Below are 20,209 nucleotides of genomic sequence, written 5' to 3'. Positions count from 1 at the left end.
TTACAAAGTCTTGATTTTGTTTTGGGGGGTGTACTAGAACAGGCTCTCATACTAGGTTGTTCGAAAAACACATTATTTTTCACATATTTTATCTCTGTCATACTGTTTGATCAGACCAGGGTGGGTGAGAAACAGCCAGGAATCCTCATTCAGTTTTTGAACGAGATACTTGCCGAATGTTATTCGCAGTCTTACCCGCAGCATGGCAAACTATCAGATATTTTACACCTTTTCCGTGTTGCTCACACCATCTCTCTCCGTTTCCCCTGCAGCAACAGTCCATCACATATTCTCAGCACTTTCTGTATTTTTGAATGGGAATTTCTTTACTGAATTCAAGCTGGTGCAATGATGATTGAATAGTCTTGTTGTTTGAACTAGTCTAGAGTTAACAAACCCTTGATAGTAAGCGACCAAATGTCTGGTACAGCTTATTCTGGTCACTTGGTCAAGAAAAGAAGCACCCACCTTTTTCACTGATTGACAACCTTTCTTGTCCACAGGTGGCGACTGCTTGCGTCTGCAACAGATCCTTGATATGTGGAAGGAACGGAACACCAGCTTCTCCTCCCGCCTCATCCTGGTCCTGGACACTGAGAATTCTGAGCCGTGGGTGAAGGCGGTACAAAAGGTGGAAAAGATGTATGTTGCAGTACAAGGAGCCAAGATGAGCCCTGTCCAGGATGCCGAAGCCCAGGAAGCCCCTCGTTTGGGAGACTTCACTGCTGAGTGGGTGAAATACAACTGTGATCCTGACAGTGGCATGCAGTGGTCAGAGAGGGGTCGGGTCATCTCCGCAATATACGGCGTGTCCAAACCCTGGAGTGACTACGCTCTCCACCTGCCCACTGGAAGCGATGTGGCCAAGCACTGGAAAACGCACTTCCCCAAGGCCACTTACCCATTGGTGGCTGTAGCGAACTGGTGCTGCGGACTCAACCTCCTGTGGCTGTGTAGTGCGTGTTTGCGCTGCGTCAGGAGACTGAAACTTTCTTGGTTCCCTCCCAGCATACTAGACACGGGGCAGGGGATTAAACTAGTCCGATCATAGGTGACCAATTGGTTTGCTTCTACACAATGTATATACTTCACCATATACCTTTTCTATGCAATTTTGGGATATCCTTTATTGAGTTAACTGTTCAGTTGCCTTTTACAAATTACTTCCATCAGTTATGGATGGGGAACATGGATCGTTCAATCCTGCTTCTAAAGATATACTTTCCTCTAGAGTTTAGAGTCGCACCTAATTTTCAAATCAAACCAAACGACCTTGATTAGAAGATTCAGGAATATTTTATATGAATTAGGACTTAACCTTGCAGGTAGGTTGATCTTTAGGAACAGGATTGAGCCCCATTGTCATACGACAGTTTCTTCTGTTTATCTATGTGCCCTGTATACACAATATAGCCACTGTCTTATCTCTCATACAGTATTGAGACTGTCAGCGCCAAGTGCCTTGTGTTAATTTATTACGTTTTAATTGGGTTTTCTAAGGATTTGGGTGAAATATGAGTATCGCAATGTATTCAGTCTCTGGCAAAGTCAAGCAAGAAATCTAATTGTACCTTGAAAATGTTTTTTTTTGTCGAGCAGTAGAGGGGGTCTGGTTTTGTTGTTTCTTCGAGACCTCTACAAAAGCCAATGTTTAAACCATATCATGCCATATTTTATTTTGTATACTCTGTGGGGGTTTTGTGTTGAAGCTTTATTTGAGTTGACCTTTATTAATTATTTTTTTTCAACCGACCAGTGTCCTTTAATAAAGACTGTTTAAAATAAACAGTTTGGTAAGTAGGTGTTCTAGCATGTGCCGATATACCTCTGTTTAGTGATTATTAGCTGGATAGCTTGTTAAGGCACTATTGACTGTCCCATTGTCAAAATCATTACAGTGCTATGAAACGTTCACTTCCGAAAAAAAAACTCGCACAATGCACAGTAAAAATACTATCTTTGTACTCTTTTCTATTTCAAGCCAAAAAATGGAGGTTGACTGCATATAGCACTACACTTTTTGACAGTAAATGAAACATCAGAAGGATTTTAGTTTGGATATGTTACAGTTGTTGAAATACCAATGACGTTTTGACGTCAATGAACCCAGTGTATACCGACACTAGCCCCTTTCCCATGCAAATTCATGGACATGGGGAACAAGGGAGAGTAATGAGATGAAGCACTTGACTCTGTTTTATATATAGCTATAATGTACATATATATATATATATATATATGTATATATAGCATTTCAGTTATGTGAAAAAAATGGCATGTGATTTCATGGAAACTGATTCTGTCAGTTTGTTCATTCTTGTCCTTTAGAGAGCACGACCTGCGTTTCACTGCAGCTGAACACATCTCCCAGGCAACATTTTAGAGTCACTTTCATGCATTTTATTAGTTCAGCACAGCAGGTGGGTGAACTACAGCTACCTTGAGGCTGTTCTTTCAAAGTGAGGGAGAAAACCTTTCCTTGCTTGTCTCTTAAAGGTATGGATAACATTTATGTCAGTTTTATTACCTACCCTCCAGAACCCAGTTCCTACTTGTTGACATTTCTCTGTTTGCAGAGGCAGAGTGTAGCATCTTTGCTAAGGTGAGTAATTCATGTATATATGGCAGAACTGTTTTATGCAATGATTAGATTAAAGCTAGCTTCATCCTCTAAAATGAATTAGCAGTGCTCTGCTTCACCTAAAGAGGATTGCTGAGTCAGATCATGATGAAGAAACACACGCACGCTCATCTGGACCTTGTGTGTCTTACCAAATCCAGATACATCAGCTGTGAGTAAGCAGATGTCGGAGTCATATTATAAAACTGCACAATTAGGTCAGAATCATAACATGGAAATGCACAACGTGCTTTGCTTTCAACAAACAATTCATTTGAAGATATTCAAAGCATGTTTTAAGACTGATTCCTCTTGGCCAAGCAGGTCTATAATACCAAGAGAAAGCTGTCCATGAGAGAGTGCAGAGTTGCATGGCCAGTGGCAAAACATATACTATAATATAATAAAATAAACATTTTTATTTATATGTTGCATGTGAAAATTTGTATTTTATCACAATTCAACTCTTCTTGGCAACTTTTGAAAAGCTGTCAATGGACATTCACGCCCACAGACCATTGGCTGAATGTCTGATGCATGACACATAAAATGGGACACACTTAGGGAGTTTTGAAGTCGTCACCTGATTGGTTGAATTCTACAGGATTTCCTGGAGATGTGTTTGTCACGTTCTTTGACCGTCCATCTGGAAACAAACTCGTTGTGACGCAAACCTCTAATGGAAGAAGAAAACCATCATGTTTACAACTGCGACAATGAGCACATCAGAATCAACTAAATGCTGGATTTTCTAAAATATGAGAAGTTCACAGCACCCCCACAGCACTTCACTTGCACAGCGTTCTTGAATGAATAATGTATTAGATGCATGCCGGTCTGTTATCACAGGGACATCGACTTTACATTTTCACTCCTCTAAACAGTACACTACAACAAACAAAAAGTGATTGGTTGCTTTATGTGTCAGTCAGACGGCTTCATGGACCGATGAAGCAGCTATGGAGTCCAGACCTTCAGGCAGTCTGTTCATGTAACGGGGGCCAGCTAGTAAGTGCTGTGCAGGTAAACCTCACTCCCCTGATCTCAAGAAGTGCGCTAGTGACTGATGCTAGGGGCTACGGTGTTTAACATCCTTGTTAACGTGCCTGCCTCCCATGCCGGAAACGCAGATTCAAATCCCGCTCGTGGAGCAGAATCGAAGGGGTTACACTAACAAGAAAATAACTATAATGTTAACTATATTAGCACGCAATAACATTGTTTATAGGATTGCTGAGTCAGATCATGATGAAGAAACACACGCACGCTCATCTGGACCTTGTGTGTCTTACCAAATCCAGATACATCAGCTGTGAGTAAGCAGATGTCGGAGTCATATTATAAAACTGCACAATTAGGTCAGAATCATAACATGGAAATGCACAACGTGCTTTGCTTTCAACAAACAATTCATTTGAAGATATTCAAAGCATGTTTTAAGACTGATTCCTCTTGGCCAAGCAGGTCTATAATACCAAGAGAAAGCTGTCCATGAGAGAGTGCAGAGTTGCATGGCCAGTGGCAAAACATATACTATAATATAATAAAATGTAAACATTTTTATTTATATGTTGCATGTGAAAATTTGTATTTTATCACAATTCAACTCTTCTTGGCAACTTTTGAAAAGCTGTCAATGGACATTCACGCCCACAGACCATTGGCTGAATGTCTGATGCATGACACATAAAATGGGACACAGGGAGTTTTGAAGTCGTCACCTGATTGGTTGAATTCTACAGGATTTCCTGGAGATGTGTTTGTCACGTTCTTTGACAGTCCATCTGGAAACAAACTCGTTGTGACGCAAACCCCTAATGGAAGAAGAAAACCATCATGTTTACAACTGCGACAATGAGCACATCAGAATCAACTAAATGCTGGATTTTCTAAAATATGAGAAGTTCACAGCACCCCCACAGCACTTCACTTGCACAGCGTTCTTGAATGAATAATGTATTAGATGCATGCCGGTCTGTTATCACAGGGACATCGACTTTACATTTTCACTCCTCTAAACAGTACACTACAACAAACAAAAAGTGATTGGTTGCTTTATGTGTCAGTCAGACGGCTTCATGGACCGATGAAGCAGCTATGGAGTCCAGACCTTCAGGCGGTCTGTTCATGTAACGGGGACCAGCTAGTAAGTGCTGTGCAGGTAAACCTCACTCCCCTGATCTCAAGAAGTGCACTAGAGACTGATGCTAGGGGCTACAGTGTTTAACATCCTTGTTAACGTGCCTGCCTCCCATGCCGGAAACGCAGATTCAAATCCCGCTCGTGGAGCAGAATCGAAGGGGTTACACTAACAAGAAAATAACTATAATGTTAACTATATTAGCACGCAATAACATTGTTTATTGTAAGTGCGCTGCAGTTATGCCATTTGCCGCTTAAAATGCTCAAGTTTGGTTGTTTCTCATCGGCTGTCATTGTTTTTACTGTTCATCTGCTGGGAAAAAAAATGTTTACCAGCAGCCATGATCTTGAAGCTTATAGATGTGGACTGATTTCAGTTGTGATTTCTAACTATTTATCTGAACAGCTGGAGCCGAATAGCTTGAACTAAAAGTGTTGATGTAGCCAAATAACCTTGGAAGGGTAATTAGCTCACCTGTCATGAGCAAAGCCAGGCAGAGACAGAGCGATGGCAGATAAAAACTCACCCAGTGGACTGTATCTAAAATAGACTCTTCCCACAGATGCTTTGGATTGAATATAGTCATTTAATTCAACGCCAACAGGAGTTTGAGACTTTAAATGAGAGAGACTCTTTATTGAATCACCTGGTAGCATGTTTTTATTGAAGTTAAATGGCAATAATGTGCATCTTATAATCCTTTTGTGGTGTTTAGACAAGGATAAATTTGTGTTTGCAAGATACCAGACTGTGAAAATCAATGCTTGATTCAGGAAGTTGCTGGGTTTGCCAAAGTATACAAGGTTTAAAGTATATACTGGTTCTTAGTAATAATCTGTGATACAGTCAGTGCATATTAGTCAATTATTTTTTACATTGTTTACTTTGTAGCCAAAAAAAACATCAATTTTCTGCTTGTCCATTTCTTGCTGCTTTGTAATTGTGCAGTACTCTGGTATTATATGTTTCAGATTTACTTACAACTAAACTGTACTGAAGAGAGAAAATGAACTAGGGTTGGTTGCTGTACAGACGATCAGATGGTTTCTTCCAGGCTAGGCTAGCAATTCTTGATCAAAATAAGTCATGAAGTGGACCAGACATAGTGTAAATATTCAAAACTATACTAAGAAAGACTTCGAGGACTGTGAGCATGTGCCCTTTTTTTTAAACCAAGAAACTCTTCTTTCTCTTTTCTCGGTTTTTCTTAGCTGCTGGGCAATTGGGCAGTGGAACGGAATTGCCTAATTTAGAGGCAGCTGACAGTGACTGTGCCTGAATTTAGTGTGTGTGTTGGTGTGTGATTTTGAAGCTACATATACATGCACACTGATACACGCTGTTTCCTTCAGAATAGTTCATCCTCTCTGTGATCCTGAATCTACTGCTAGTGAGCTTGATGATGACTGACCTGGGCACTGGAGGTGAAAGCTGTCCCACACAACATGACATTATTAGCAGGGTATACAATCAGAGTAAAGCAGAAGTGCTCCCCCTGTTGGGAAGGGTTAATAACTACCATAAAGTGTTAGCTCTGGAACTATTTAGTTCAGGGGTGTCCAAACTCGGTCCTGGAGGGCCACTATACTGTATACTATTAAATTCTATGGACTAATTAGCGAACATAATTTTTTCTAACCCTAACGAATCCATTGCTATTAGCATATTTTACCTAGTTCTAGCTTATTATTTTACTAACATATTGTCTTTACAAAAATGAAATCTTTCTTGCGACCATGCTAGCATTTCTACTCTGAATGCACTGTTGCTTTAGAATAAAAAAGTGTGTCAAATGACTAATTACATTGTAGTTCCCCTGATATAAGCACACCAGAAATAATTACATGGACACCCACTTTATTTAAATGCAAAGGTTTATCTCTAAGCCTCCTCTCAGATACTTAGCAAATATTTTAACCTTGAAACACTGAATTATAAATATGATTTAGTTCAAATCGTATATTGGGACTCATTCTTGAATCACAAGCAGAATGAATTTAAACAAGGCTGTATAAATGATTTACCAGATATTTGTGTAAATCTAGTTGATCCATAACAAATAAAAATGATTGCGAAACAGTCCATTTTTAAACATGCATATGAACTTCAAGTCTCCAGGTTTCTAAATTGTCCTCACAAGACACATGGTGAGATCGCACCCTTGTCTCTGCTTTATAAGTGGAATCGATTAAGATTAATTTCACGTGCTCTGTGAGTCTCGTGTGCTCATAAGAAGGAACATAAAAGGCTTGGTGCTTTAAAAACCCACTTCCTTCCTCTCTCTTTCATTATGTTATCTCTTTGACAGTGTTAAAAATATCAGCAGAACTAGTCTTTGATGAGCTTTAGTTAAATAGCCCATCTTAGAAATTTAAAAGACCAATCTTGTTTTATATCATAAAATGAGTCGAAAATAAATTCTCAGCCCATGATTGAGGTGAAAATAATACCCTTTTCATGATTGTAAGACTAGTGAAGATCAGTTACCTTTCTGTAGAGCTGTGAAATACAATTTAAAATTTCTCAAGCGTTTTTGTGGCCTTGGAAATTGGGTAGGTGAGTAGCCTGCATAGAACAGTCACGAATCAGTAATTTCATTGAAATTGTTTTGCAGGTTTTGTGCATGCCTATTCATTCAGTTAAATTGAGGATTGGATATCGCACTTTGAAATTTGTCAACATTTTCTCCTCTCTTTTTCACAGATATTTACAGATTGAATAGTAGAATGAAGAAGGTAAGTTGTAAGTGATGCTTGTCTGTGAAAAACTCGACATCGTGAGATCCCAAGGTGCTGTGTGTGGTTGTTAGGTAGCTGCTTAGCCATTTCTAAGGTATTCAGAATGTTTTATAGCATGTTCCTATGTGGTTTCAGGGTGTTTGCTAGGTGCTTACACCCTGAAGTCATGACGTGACATGCAGAGAAAAAAAAAATATATATATATATATAAATATATACACATTATGGCCTCGAATTAAGAATTTGTTCCCAGAACATGTTTATTTGTGGCCATGATTTACTAATTAATTCCATCGTTGTAAATAAAGCCATGATTTATTTTACTAATTCATTCACTTACTGCTGTAAATTGTGGCCACGATTTATATTTTAATTCAATTTGAGCTGTATAAAGCGTGGCCATGATTTACTAATTCATTCACTTGTTTTAAATTTTGGCCATGATTTACTAATTCATTCAATTTTAGCTGTACATCATGGCCATGATTTACTCATTTATTCCCTAGTTTTTAAATTATGGCCACGATTTACTAATTTGTTCGATTTTAGCTGTAAATCGTAACCATGATTTACTAATTCATTCACTTGTTGCTGTAAATCATGGCCACAATTTACAAATTCAATCCCTCGGTTTAAATTGTGGCCACGATTTACTAATATGTTCGATTTTAGCTGTAAATCGTGGTCATGATTTACTAATTCACTCACTTGCTGCTATAAATAGTGGCTACGATTTACGAATTCATTCACTTGTTGCTTTAAATCATGGCCATGATTTACTAATTCGTTCCCTCGTTTTAATTCGTCGCCACAATTTACTAATTCATTCGATTTTAGCTGTAAATCGCGAATTTGTTCCCTAGTTTTATTTAAATCGTGGCCACAATTGGCACAAATTAGTACAACGTGGCCACAATTTACTAATTCATTCATTTGTTGCTGTAAATTGTGCTCATGATTTACTAAATCAGTTTTAAGTTTATTTAAATCGTTCTCGTGTTACATGAACATGAGGGAACAAATTAGTTCAGCATAGTCACAATGTCCTAAATTGACGAAACAAATTAGTAAATCATGAAATTCACAAATTAACAAGTCGTAGGAACAAGCACTTAATTTGTGGCCACAATATATAATTGTTTCCCTCATGTCCTGTACAGGGCTCCATATCATTCAAACGGTTCAAAATGAGTTGTGTGCTCAACTTTAAAACTTTAGCAAATCAGAAATTGACTTGAGTTCAGAATAGGATCTGATGCAACAAATATCAGCTATTTTCTTTATTGGGTCTAGGACAGCCTCGAGCTATGGACATGATTTAATATATCGAGTGCACTATGCAAAATTCTCATCAAATGCCCCTTCAAGGTGTTTGTTCAACTGTAACAGAAGCAAATAATCAATCCTCACTTCCTTTATCAACAAAATGACTGCATGTTCAGAGAATACAGATCGTGTGTTCATGACTTAGCATACTTTGGAGACAAAAAATGCTGAAAAAGAACCCCAAAGTGAGCTCATGTTCCAAAAGCAAAAGTAGCTCATAAATAAAGTAAATAATGCTGTTATGGCCACATTTAGTAAACATGTATATAGACTTGTCCCAACAAGTGTAATATTTGCTTGTATCCCCATATCATTAGCATCACAGGGATGGTTTCCAAAGCATTACAGACAATTCGACGGCTGAATAACTTAAGCTCAGTGCTCTAATAAGAGCTCTTCTCGGATGAGAAAGCAGTAAATGCTGTAATTACATTTAGAGTGACTGCTCACTGATTTCTGGACAAGCAGTTCTCTGCATTAACATTTCCCAGATGCCTTCGAATAAACAGTCCTGTCATTTCAATTTGCATTTTACTAAAATTAACATTACCCTTATGAATGCTGGTGTTTAGATATTAATCTACGTTATCCTGCTTAATTCCATCTAATCAATAATGCTGAGCCCTCAATGTTGAGGGTGCATCAAACATTTGTTTTGTCATTAGCTTTAAAAAACTAAGATAAGTTACACAAGAACACACCGTTGATTATGAATGTCAGGCTTGCAGGATACATACGTCTGAGGTTTTACTTGCCCCAAAGCGTATTTGGACATACCTAAAATTAACTTTTAATGTTTAACAATTACTTTTAACCAATTGCTTGACAACCAGAAAGTTTTCAAATACTTATTCTACTTTTTTTTTGTTCTAGTTTTTCATTTATTTTTAACAGTATATCTGTTGTTATAGTCCTCTTATTATTTTTTATTAAATTAATTAAAATTATTTTACAAAATAATTTGAAAAGTGTGGTTTCTTTTTTAAATCGTTTTTTTAAAATACGCTAGTTTGGGTCATGTAATATGTTTTCATGTTTTTATATGAACTCTCTTATGCTTGCTAAGGCTGAATTTATTTTTTATAAAAAATACAGTAAAAAGAGTAATATTGTAAAATATTATTACAATTTGAAATAACTATTTTCTATTTTAATTTTATAATGTAATTTATTTCTGTGATCTCAAAACCGAATTTTCAGCATCATTACTCCAGTTTTCAGTGTCTCATTATCCTTTAGATATCATTCTAATATACTGATTTGCTGCTTAAGAAGCATTTCTTATTATTATTATCAATGTTGAAAACAGTTGTACTGCTTAATATTTGTGTGGAAACTGTAATACATTTTTTTTGGTTCATTGGTTAATTTCTTGCACAGAAAGTTCATAGGAACAGTATTTATGTCACTTTAATGCAGGGGTGCCCAAACTCGGTCCTGGAGGGCCGGTGTTCTGCAGAGTTTAGCTCCAACTTGCCTCAACACACCTGCCTTCAAGTTTCTAGTATGCCTATTAAGAGCTTGATTAGCTGGTTCAGGTGTGTTTAATTGAGGTTGAAGCTAAACTCTTCAGGACACCGGCCCTCCAGGACCGAGTTTGGGCACCCCTGCTTTAATGTCACTTTTGCTGAATAAAAGTATTAATTTCTTTTAATAAATAAATAAATGAAATACCTGTATTATATGTATCCCTTGCAAGTTAGACAATCCCAGAATGCACAGCAATAACTGATAAAAAAAAAATAATCAAGATGGTGGACAAGAGAAATGCAGTTAATAAATGTACGTACAGTATATTTAATTTAATACTGGAAAGTATGAATGCAAATAAATCTATTCAGTTAAAATTGACTATTTCACACAATATTTGTGTACAGCTGCATCTCAATAAATTAGAATGTCGTGGAAAAGTTCATTTATTTCAGTAATTCAACTCAATTTGTGAAACTCGTACTGTTTACGATTAAGGCATTATATCAGCTTAGTAACATGCTAATGCAGACTCAGTCACATTCTTTAAATTATCAGTTTATTTTCAGTTCCATTTCAGTTGAAATGATTTCTATGTAAGCAGCAGTTCCTTAAGATTTGAAATAGCACCAACATCTCTTTTTATCAATACAGGAGGACCACTTACCACTGTTCCCGTCCTTGCCATTGGCCCTCAAAAGATTTAGTAAGACACAGTCACCTAGACCTGCAAGCCAAGCATCACACCAATTTCAGCACGGATAGCAAGTGTACGAGACGTCGTCTTGTGTAAGTTACATTATGGTCCGAGGCAATCCCGCATAGTTACTTTCTGTCTGACCTGGGAATGATATTTATGCCCTACTTGAAATTGCTTTTCATTTCTCCTTTGGTGGGGCTCGAAAATGAGCTGTCCGACTGGGATCCCGGGTTTATGCAGGGCTGAGAAAAGGCCCGAAGCCGTGGTCGTCGTGCATGCCTGGGGTGATATTATAGAATTGATTTATATGTTCAGAAATGTTGCACTCCTCCTAATAGAGGTTCACGACAGCATGATGGACGGCTCTCTGTATAGACTGCATTGGTGCATTTCTCCCCGTTAAAAGCGCAAAATTTATGGTAGCTCTGTCGTGATAAATTAAACGCACGAAATCCGCATCCCAGGCTTTTCACTCTAATCAACAGCATTGTAACACTGCCAGATATATCACAGTGCCATGAAGACCTCTCTTCATTTATTGGAGGAATAATGAACACTTTCATGCTTTCCATTCCGCGACATGATGGTTTATTTGCGGCTGTTAACAGATAAAGTACCTCATCGCATAGAAGAGATCCTTAGTGCTCTTTGCAGTGAGAGCAATATGGCATTTGAATATGAGTGAGTGGATTAATATCTGTTATTTCGCCTGTTTCACATTTGATTTAATTGCTATGTCCAAACCCAAGTTCAATTCCACCCTCCTCCTCCTGCTGGTCACTATTCACCTTGTAATTTTGGTTAGAACCACTACTAGTACTAGTACTACCACTGGGGTCAGTCATGGCCTAATGGTTAGAATAGTCACTTAGATAGTCAGACTTGTAACCCAAAGGTTGTGGATTCGAGTCTTTGGTCCGGTAGGGATTGTAGGTGGGGGGAGTGAATAACCAGCGCTCTCTTCCACCCTCAATACCACAACTGAGGAGAGACACTTGAGCAAGACACCGAAACCCCAACTGAACCCCGGGCGCCGCACACTGCTCTGGGTGTGTTCACAGTGTGTGTGTGTGTGTGTGTGTGTGTGTTCACCACTCACTACTGTGTGTGTGCACTTGGATGTGTTAAATGCACAAATTCCGAGTATGGGACACCATACTTGGCTACATGTCACGTCACTTTCACTTTTAGTTTACCACTGAAATCACTAGTGAGAATCGACTAAGGACTAGGGCTGGTATTGATAGACATTTCCTGATTCAATTTGATTCTATTCTGATTCATTTAGATATAATTTATTTGCAATGTCCATTTTGCTTACATGAAGGAATCTTCTTACTTGGTACAATGCAAAAATATTGATAAAAAAAAAATAACATGACCCAAACTAAGCAGTTGGCATTCATTAAATAGATTTAAAAAATCAACCAAACCTAAAGTTTATGTTTTGAATTGTCTTTGTAAAACTTATTTTAACAATGTGTATACTATACATAAAATTACTATAAAATTATAATCTCCCATGAATGAGTACCGGTAAATAAAAACAGAATTAAAGCAAGGAATTTAGTGAGTTCATTTAGTCATCTGATTCAAATGCATTTGTGATCATTCATTAACGCGACAGGATTTATAAGAGTAATTTGTTTGTGAATCCTACAACACTGGTTGTGCTGTATGATTTTGATTCACCATAAGGAACTGGTTCATAAGAGTAATTTGTTTAGTGAATCATACTACCCCAGTTTGTTCCTCGGTCCATTCGCGATCGCGTTCTGGGGTGGGAGGGGGTTTCCCCTTCGGTCCATTCGCCGCGGGGCCTCCTCAAAGCATGGGGCCCGGTGCGACCGCACCAGTTGCACCGCCCAAAGGATGGCCCTGGTTTTGATTCACTAAAAAGAAGCAGTTCATAAAAGTAATTTGTTCGTGAATTGTTCTACGCTTGGTACGTTGTATGGTTTTGATTCACTAAAAATAAATAAGATTCGTTTGTTTTTAAATCAAACAAAGCTGGTTACATTGTATGGTGTTGAGTCACTAAACCGAACCAGTTCATAAAAGTCATTTGTTAATGAATCATACCACACTGGTTGTGCTGTATGGTTTAGATATACTAAAAAGAAATGTTCATAAGAGTCATTTGTTTGTGATTTGGACAATTCAGAATGTGCACCCCAATATTTGTACTTTATTTCAATGGGTGGCAGTAGATGATGCTAAATAATACTTATACTACCCACTCTTTCTCTTTTATATGGATGTGGCCGGACATCTTTTTTTTTTTTTTTTTCAAATGAGGATAATTGTCACATTCGGGAATTGAAGTTTGGTATCCTCACAGTCGTAATCCATGATTCCAAGTGTGTAATCCAATCAGCTGTAGCGATTCGCAGCAGCCCCATTCATGTGATTGGAGGAGTTCTTAGCATATCAGAGACTGATTGAAACTTGTGAGTTCTCCGCAAAGTCGTCCAAAACTCATTCACCTGCTAAATGGCACAAATCTGCTTTAATCATGTAAAGTTATGGAGAGGACTTTTTTGAGATTTTTTCAAGTGCCAGGATTTGATTCAGCCATCAAGGACTAATGTGTCTTGAGCCCTGACTCTGCATTTATAACGCAGAAAGACAGAGCTGTGGAAGCACACTGTAACATGTTCTGTATGTCTTGTGTTTCCATTGTGTGGTTGGTTTTTGCCTAGTTTTCCTGTGTTCTATTTAGTTAATTCTGTCCACCTGTTGTCTTGTTAGTTACCACATTAGTTCCTTTGTTTGGTTCATGCTTATAAGTTCTCAGTTCTCCCTCAGTGTTTGTCAGTTCTCGTTTATGTTGGCGTGTAATTCATTCCTGTCTCCAGTATCTTTTATAATAAAGTCTATTTCCTAGTGTTTATCTTTGTCATCGTGAACTTTATTAGTACCAACCTTAACACACACATAAGGACTTCGCAGGAAAAATCAAATTGCTTTAATTAAAAAATGCTACTAGCATGTACCAGCTGTTTGCATTGTGTGCCGCTAAATCTAATGAGCTTTTTCCACTGCTGCCAGGCAACTTGACTGAGATGCTCTCATACGTGAAGCTCCTTTCACGGCTCCTCTTTAGTTCCAAATATAATTTTCTCAGAGCAATTTGTGTTGAAAAAAATAGGAGGCTTATACTGTTTAATGTACCTGACATGACATTAGACAATGTTGTGCCCTATACATAAAGAAATCAGATCCCAATCCCATAGGGCCTGATTAGATTTCTTTCCACGCAGGACTACATTTATAAGTTGTAGTAGGCAGTCTGTGAGTAGCATTTAAATAAGTTGCGATTTTGGAAAGTAAATTTAGCCATTTATTAATAAAATAGTTGTCTTGAGCAAAGACACTAATGCATTAATGTAGTTCTGTCATGACAACTCTCTGAGAATTTAGCATGGTAATATGCATGGCAATGTTAATGTTTTTGGTCTTGGTGGAATAGATCTGTTTAGCTGCTGCTGCAGCAGAGCAAGTACCGAGACTTGCTATTATCATTACACCAACAGATATGCTGCTGTACATATAACATATATGAAATAACACCCATATATAACATACATGAAATTACCCCATAGCAGATCTATACAGGTGGAGCTGGGGAAGGTGGGGGGTTTCTGAAGTGCACTACTACAGCAAACACTAGCCAGGTATATGAATGTTGAGAAGCAAGCTCATTAGCTGCTGATGTGAAAAGAAACCAATCAGCTGCGCCATGTGAATAATGATGTATCAGATTGATTTAGAATCTGTCAATAAATATGCCACGTCTCCTCATTTTTAATTAATTAATTAATTAAAATATATCTTTAATTAATTGGGTAATATACATATCACAAATTCTGAATAAATGTGAACTATTTAATTAAAGTTAATTTAAAATAGTTTATAGAACTTAGAGAATAGATTTATAAACATTAGCTTTAATAAGTTTTAAACCACAGAGTTTGTTTAATAGCAAAGCAACTACATTTCCTTCGGCATTATTTGTAATTTTATACTTCTAGCAAAGTTTATATTTTAAATAAATGTTATAAATAAAATTAAAATACTTTATAATAATTACTTTTACTTATATATTACTAAAATTATATATTATTAAAATGTAAAATGCAAAAAAAAATTATTTCCTTAACACGATAAAAAAAATGTTTTTGATTCTAAGGCTTGCATAAATTCTTGGTGCTATGATGAGTCTGGACATCTTATGTAAATATACATTTACATTTATGCATTTAGTGGACGCTTTTATCCAAAGCTATACTTATAAAAGAGAAGCAAAAGCAAATCATCAAATAGCCAACAGTATTCGTAAAACACAATTGCAGGTTTATTAGAAAACTAGCTTAGCAAGCAAGCTAGTGAGATGTAGATGTTTTCTACATAGACATTTTACGCAACTAAATGTAAGCTACAATAATGAAATGACTAATGCAGTCCATTTCCTGTTAGACTGAGTTTTTGGTGTATTGAACACTCCTTTATGACCATGAAGAGTAGGACATGGGCATCTCTGGAGCACCAACGCTCTTGACCTTCACTGCGGTTTTACAGCAGCACCCAAATGGCTCCATTGGGTGTCATTTCTAATAACCACCCTCTCCCCCCACTTCAGCCCACTCTCGTCCCAAAACCACAGCTCAATGGACTCATTGAGTCAATTACACCGAGCTCAGTCGCAGTTGGAGTGCTCTGTGATACAGCTAAGTGAGTGTGGCTCTGTGGCCTGAAACATTTCCTGGGACAGCCAATCATCTGTTCCAGCTGGAACCACTCAGCCACCCTATTATAACCGCTCCGTATATAACAGTTTTGCAGTGCGAGACAGTCCTATGGAGCAGATGCTGGCCCAGTGATGTTTTGGCTGAGGGCCAGACCCCTGTGAGATACCGCAAAACTAGTTAAGATGACTTCATCAATTTGCTGAGCGACCTTTAACCAAGATTGTTATCTCGTGTTCTCCATGCCCGGGGATCGTCCGTCGCACTGAAATTATTCATTAGCTGATTAAGTGCGAGCTCCAAGGTTAAGTGTGCGTGTGTCGACGGGCCCTGCATGCACACGGGGTCACCTGGGAACACACAATCACCTCGCAAACAGAGCGCCGCCATGCCTCGTGGAGAACTGCAACCAAAGGCGATCGATGGGTTTTGCTCACTTCAATGGATGAGAATGAAACTCAATTTGAATACGATGACTGCTGTTTTTTATTGGATGAGATGGTATTGATGATAAAATGAACAGCTTTTTGCATTGATACACAGATGGAATATTGGTAATGGTTTGAATAAAGCCAAATGTCAGACGTTTATCATTTCGTGTGCATAAAATGTATTAAAATAATTTAAATGTATTTATTTATTAAATTAATAAATTCATATCATTAAAATTTATTTATTTTGATTTAATTTTAACTTCTATTTGATTTATTTTTATTTTATATTTTTACATTGCATATTATATTTTTATATTTATACTTTATATCTCATTTTGTTTATTATTTTATTTTGATGCAGAAATAAATCAATATTAATATATTTTTAAAAATTGTATAAAATCAATATATACAATTTGATATTAATATTAATAATGTAATACTATTAAAAATAAACAAATAAAATAAATAATGAATAAATAAAATAAAGTATTTTTTCACATAAAAAGCTTTCAATTGAGTAAATTAATATTACTTTTAACAAATGTTTAAAACTAGATTTTTATGTTTATGAAGAAAATTTAGATGCAGTAGGCCATGCAAAATCATACTAGGGTGCTTGTCAGCATGTTGCTATGCGGTTGCTAGGGTATTCTGAGTGGTTGCTAGGATGTTCTCAGTGGTTACTAGTAGGTTGCTTACAAATGTGCCGGACAAAACAACATATTAATGAACTAGGATTTGGATGAGTAAAAACTGACAAAAAGAAGAAAAAAAAAAGACAAACATTGACTATGACATCAATGTAGTTGACAGAATGTAGTTATTTGGAAATTCAACCAAAATCATTTTTTTGGGGGGTGAGGCTACTTGTTTGTCCAAAACATTTTAGTCAGTGATTAAAAATTCTTCTATTTGCCTGAAGCCTTCAGAGTATTGCATGTAAACAGTCCAGAAAGATTCATTAGAGGGCCTCAAACGTGGGTCATGAACATGTTTTTAGGTCGTAAACAACAATGTGAAACTCCATTAGGAACGTCGTCGCTCTGCCGGATGCGTGTTTTTGCGTGCGCCTCAGGAAGATGAAGGATCAGCTCTGTATTCAGTTTGCTGATTCAATCCGCCCACTCCACCTCTTAAAACCATTTGCTTCTCTTATTTTCCCTTCCCCTGCGACATTGTCTCGTTCATTCATTCCGAGTCTGAACCTGTTTGATTTCAAAGAGATGACCTATGCGTGCACGTAAGGTTTCAGCAACCGTGTAGAGCGTTTAAAGTGCAGCGAGCTTTAAGAAATGCCATTTTTGAGTGCCGTTTCATAGAGGATCTGGAGCGTTACAGCATTAAACCCTCCTGTGGAGCCGGTGCGCACAGGAAATGTCCTGGATTTAGTAATACATTAACCCCTTAAAGCCCTCATAATGGTCCATCTACTCATATCATCCCCATTCTGTGAGTTATATCCACAGCTATGACACATTATCCGACTTTAAATGGTTTCTCAGGACTATCGATTTGCCTACTTGTCCATTTCCCCAACGTATTGTGTTTCAGATTATAGTATTTATTCGGGCTGTAGATAGATAACCATTCCCAGGGTGTCAGCAAACAGTAATACAGTAATGCCCCCGTGTGATTTAAAGCATCCACTCCAACTGAAGCGCACATGCTTGAGATCTTTGTCATCTTGCAGGGTGGCGGATGAGTTACACCCTTGAACTCTCCTGCAGTCCACGCTCATTTCATCTCTAAATTGCCTCCCAGAAGTCCTGCCATGAAATAACATTAAATCACTGAGTGAGAGAAAATGATTTTGCAGTTTTTAAAGGGCAAGAGATCTTGGCCAGTGAATTAGGGTGCGTGGGGTCAGTCTGAACCAAAAGGCCAATCAGAAGACATCAATAATGGGACATCTGAAGACTGGTTTGAGACCTAAAAGGTCAAAGGCTAATAGATGGAGCCCTGTGCAATGAAAAGAAGTAACTGGAATAGCAGGTATTGCAGTGAATAGCACTTTGCATTGACAGACTGCTGTAATAAAATCTCAGTTTCTTTAATGCATAAGGATCAAATACAATAGAGATGCACAGAAACTGTTCATCTTATGGCAATTTAAAAAAATGCTTAGGAATATTTTTCATAAAGCATTATGTGAAAAGCGCTGATTTCAATATTTAGTTGTGTTTATGTATTGTATCATTTATTTCCCTGCCTCAACCGTTCTCACCAAAGAAACATATAATAAAAGCTCTGTTACAAAACCTAATGAGCTGACTATGTAGAAAACGAGGGAGTTAACTAGGTTCTGGAAAACAGCCGTAGTGTGTTGTGATAAATGCTATTTAACAGGTTAAAAATGGAAATAAACAAACAAACAAAAAATTCAGGCCAGATTTGGTTAGCAGTGGTGTTAAAGATGGATTTGTAACACATCCATTCAGTTTAGGAATATTCTAGTGCTCATATATCAGTTGTGTAGATTCAACATCTGGATGCTGTGATGGTATTGCGGAATGCGGAAGATGTTTCTCTTCTGATTTCCATAATGAGATTTTGCGTTGTGATTTATGCCAGAGTCACAAAATATTGTCTATTGGGTATGATGTTCTGCTCAGGAGGGACGGCAGATAAATTAGATGCACAATGTCGCTGAATTATTCTCAGCCGTCTGTAATCTGTTTGTCTGTGATAGGTGAAATGTCAAAGTAGAATACCATATTGTTGGCCTTAATCTCTCTCTTTCTTTCTTTCTTTCTTTCTTTCTTTATACATACTGGAATATTGTGGTTTTTGCACCACATTAATGCAGAATAACATATTGTAGGCCTTTATTTTTGTGCATTACTATTTACGCAATTATTTATTTCACATTAGTCATTTGTCTAGAATGGGATCTGAGTTGGACCAGTGGAAGATTTTTCTGCCTGATCATGAAAGAGCTCAAATTAGACTCCCTGATGCTATTCCCAGAAGCTATTAGATGATAATGAGCTTCTCGTCACTCACAAGAAATGTCTTTTAATAAAGTCTGCTATCACACTCATAAATGCATGCAAACACATGGATGCATGTATATGGTGTAGTCTGTAATAAAAGTATTCATGCAGCTTACATGCAAACCATGAAATGAAAGGGGAAAAAAGGTAGATTAGCATTAGATTGGATGTTCTACATAGGTGGGGCTGATTTGATATGCATGGTCTGGCAGGATTCGACTGAAATGTGATTACCATTTTTATGTTTTCGGTGCCAGCCTTTTGCATTATCTATTAGATTTTCATTTGTTGCTTGTCCATCAAGTGTGAAGAAACGCACGTTTCCTGACACGGCCGTTGTCTTGCGCAGGTGTAACTGCTGGTCGTTGCACTGATTTTTATTATAAATATCACAGCTCACAATTTGCGTGGCATTTCCACGGATGGAATAATCAAGTTGAAAAGGTTGTTTGTGGAACGGTACATGGAAAGGAAGTGAGATGGGGAAAGAGCAAGACACAGACATGCCGAGAGAGGAAAACATGCAATAGCCGCAGTGAAGCGTACAGAGGGCTGCTAAGGACATGCTAAACGCCTTCAAACCAACCCTCACGTTTCAACACAACATTTCCAATGAGAGAAAATAAAACAGCCAACGCTTGGATTCCATTCTTGGAGGTGTTTATTCATGCATTTGATTATTTATTTTATTTGATGTATTTACACCTTTGTGATGTTTTTTTCTTAAAATACTGTGATCAGAGTATAAAATATTAATATGTGAAATTGTCATTTCAATATGGCAATTACAGGTAAGGAAGACCTTGAGTTTATTTACTCTAGAACGTGCATTAGCAGTCTGTTTTGTGTGTGATTTGAGTTAAAGAATCAACATTTATAACAAATAAATCACTGGTAATTTGTTTGAATATCTATCTACATCTCTCTCTCTCTCTCTCTCTCTCTCTCTCTCTCTCTCTCTATATATATATATATATACACACTGTATATACATATACACATACACATATACATATATATATATATATATATAT

General features: G+C 37.4%; 1 protein-coding gene across 1 annotated transcript in view; it reads left to right on the top strand.

Moving 5' to 3' along the window:
* tmem168a (transmembrane protein 168a) overlaps nucleotides 1-2,110 on the top strand; it is a 56,560-nt gene extending 54,450 nt beyond the window's left edge. Inside the window, exon 7 of the mRNA XM_016266765.1 lies at nucleotides 484-2,110. Coding sequence (XP_016122251.1) covers nucleotides 484-1,051 — 568 coding nt within the window. The 3' untranslated portion in view covers nucleotides 1,052-2,110. The remainder of the gene's footprint in view (nucleotides 1-483) is intronic.
* Nucleotides 2,111-20,209: the final 18,099 nt, after the last annotated feature.

The sequence above is a fragment of the Sinocyclocheilus grahami genome, unplaced genomic scaffold, assembly GCF_001515645.1.
Source record: "Sinocyclocheilus grahami isolate Dianchi unplaced genomic scaffold, SAMN03320097.WGS_v1.1 scaffold33.1, whole genome shotgun sequence".
Classification (NCBI taxonomy): Eukaryota; Metazoa; Chordata; class Actinopteri; order Cypriniformes; family Cyprinidae; genus Sinocyclocheilus; species Sinocyclocheilus grahami.
Note: the sequence above shows the minus strand (reverse complement) of the source record. Positions and strands in the feature narration are given on the sequence as shown.